The sequence below is a fragment of the Theropithecus gelada genome, chromosome 1 (assembly GCF_003255815.1).
Source record: "Theropithecus gelada isolate Dixy chromosome 1, Tgel_1.0, whole genome shotgun sequence".
NCBI classification, from domain to species: Eukaryota; Metazoa; Chordata; class Mammalia; order Primates; family Cercopithecidae; genus Theropithecus; species Theropithecus gelada.
Window position 1 is genome coordinate 24,299,910 of NC_037668.1, and position 2,473 is coordinate 24,302,382.

Below are 2,473 nucleotides of genomic sequence, written 5' to 3' on the forward strand. Positions count from 1 at the left end.
TGATTCCCATTGCAGCTGATTTCTGTGACACTTCTTTCCCAAGGCAGCCATAGTTACAATAAAACTAATTTTTAAAATTTCAGAACGATTTTTTTACTCTGGCTTTTAGATATGACCTTCATAGGAGGCATGACGTCTGTGGAGATGGAATTATTTGCTTGACCAGAAATCAATGGCCATTAATCAGCTGCAAGGCAATTCTGGAAAGATTTTTAGTTGGAGCAGCTATCGATATCAACAACTGATATGGGAGAAAGAGAGAGGGGAGTTACAGAGAAAGCAGAAGATGCAAAAAGGAATATTTTCTGATTTCTGAGTGCTTACCATTGGATGAGGAACAGACAGGCTACTATGAAACCAACAGAAAAAAAGACAAGGCTATAAAGATGAATTATTTAGATAGGCTCAGGCTAGATATCAGTGCTGGGGAAGATGGGCAGCAACATAAAAAATTGCTGGAAAAAGAGCTCCAATAATGTATGTTTAAATTAATAACTTTTCTGAAGAACAAGAGTAAAAAAATAGTTTTAAATGAAGGTACAAATTTTAAGGCTAAAAACAGAGGGACAGAAGCAGAAATTTAAAAATGACCAAACCTACAGAAAATATTTCCAGATAATGAAATTTGTGTGTTGCTTTGCTTTTTGCACATCAGTTGAAGATGTTTACCAGAAAACAAAAAGGTATTTAGGGGTCCAACAGCAAATATTTCAGATAATTTTAGCATGGACGTAAAGCTTAAGAGACATTTCTAACTGGTCTCTTCAGGATTCCAGAATCAAGTTGAGTAACTCATTACAGAAAGGAATGAAGCAACATTCAGTGGGGAATCAACATTCCAATTCTAGGAGTCTCTTGTTTCCTCTTCTGTCTTCACAGATGACACAGTTGATGGCCAGTGGGAATCAGACAATGGTGACTGAGTTCCTCTTCTCTATATTCCTGCATCCTCAAAGAGGTGGACTCTCATTCTTTATTCCCTTGCTTCTCATCTATGGATTCATCCTAACTGGAAATCTAATAATGTTCATTGTCATCCAGTTGGACATGGCCCTGCACACCCCTATGTATTTCTTTATCAGTGTCCTCTCCTTCCTGGAGATCTGCTATACCACAACCACCATCCCCAAGATGCTGTCCTGCCTAATCAGTGAGCAGAAGAGCATCTCCGTGGCTGGCTGCCTCCTGCAGATGTACTTTTTCCACTCACTTGGTATCGCAGAAGGCTGTATCCTGACAGCAATGGCCATTGACAGGTACCTAGCTATATGCAATCCTCTCCGTTACCCAGCCATCATGACTCCCAAGCTTTGTATCCAGCTGACAGTTGGATCCTGCTTCTGTGGCTTCCTCCTTGTGCTTCCTGAGATTGCATGGATTGCCACCTTGCCTTTCTGTGGCTCCAACCAGATCCACCAGATATTCTGTGATTTCACACCTGTGCTGAGCTTGGCCTGCACAGATACATCCCTAGTGGTCATTGTGGATGCCATCCATGCAGTGGAAATTGTAGCCTCCTTCCTGGTCATTGCTCTATCCTACATCCGGATTATTATGGTGATTCTGGGAATGCACTCAACTGAAGGTCGTCACAAGGCCTTATCCACCTGTGCTGCTCACCTTACTGTGTTCTTGTTATTTTTTGGCAGTGTGGCTGTCATGTATTTGAGATTCTCAGCCACCTACTCAGTGTTTTGGGACACAGCAATTGCTGTCACCTTTGTTATCCTTGCTCCCTTTTTCAACCCCATCATATATAGCCTGAGAAACAAGGACATGAAAGAGGCTATTGGAAGGCTTTTCCACTATCAGAAGAGGGCTAGTTGGGCTGGGAAATAGACACAGATCCTGGAGACTCTAAAAAGCCTCTTGGAAGAGCAAAATTTCACTGTTTACTTATCTTTTCCATGTCGACCCTCTTTTCCTATTGCTGCAGCTACTTGTTCTATTATTTTTTAAAAGAATGATAAACTGCTATCAGGGGAAAACCCCACCCCCAATATTTATCATGGGTTCTTTTCTATTTCCCTAAGCATGTCGGCTGGTTTGAGAGACAAAGGGAAAGAGTACGAGAGAGAAATTTTAAAGGTGGGTGTCCGGGGGAGACATCACACGTCAGCCGTTTCCATGATGCTCCCTGAGCGGTAAAACCAGCAAGTTTTTATTAGCAATTTTCAACAGGGGAGGGAGTGCACGAATAGGGTGTGGGTCACAGAGATCACATACTTCACAAGGTAATAAAATATCACAAAGCAAATGGAGGCAGGGCGAGATCACAGGATCACCGGATGGGGCAAAATTAAAATCGCTAATGAAGTTTCGGGCACGCATTGTCATTGATAACATCTTATCAGGAAACAGGATTTGAGAGCAGATAATCTGACCAAAATTTATTAGGCAGGAATTTCCTCATCCTAATAAGCCTGGGAGCGCTACAGGAGACTGGGGCTTATTTCATCCCTTCAGCTTTGAC

The 2,473-nt window shown here is 42.1% G+C and overlaps 1 protein-coding gene across 1 annotated transcript; it reads left to right on the forward strand.

The window, feature by feature from the left end:
* Window positions 1-717: 717 nt before the first annotated feature.
* LOC112613822 (olfactory receptor 6K6) lies at window positions 718-1,877 on the forward strand. Its single transcript, XM_025369696.1, has one exon. The coding sequence runs from the start codon at window positions 808-810 to the stop codon at window positions 1,837-1,839; it is 1,032 nt and encodes a 343-aa protein (XP_025225481.1). The 5' UTR covers window positions 718-807; the 3' UTR covers window positions 1,840-1,877.
* Window positions 1,878-2,473: the final 596 nt, after the last annotated feature.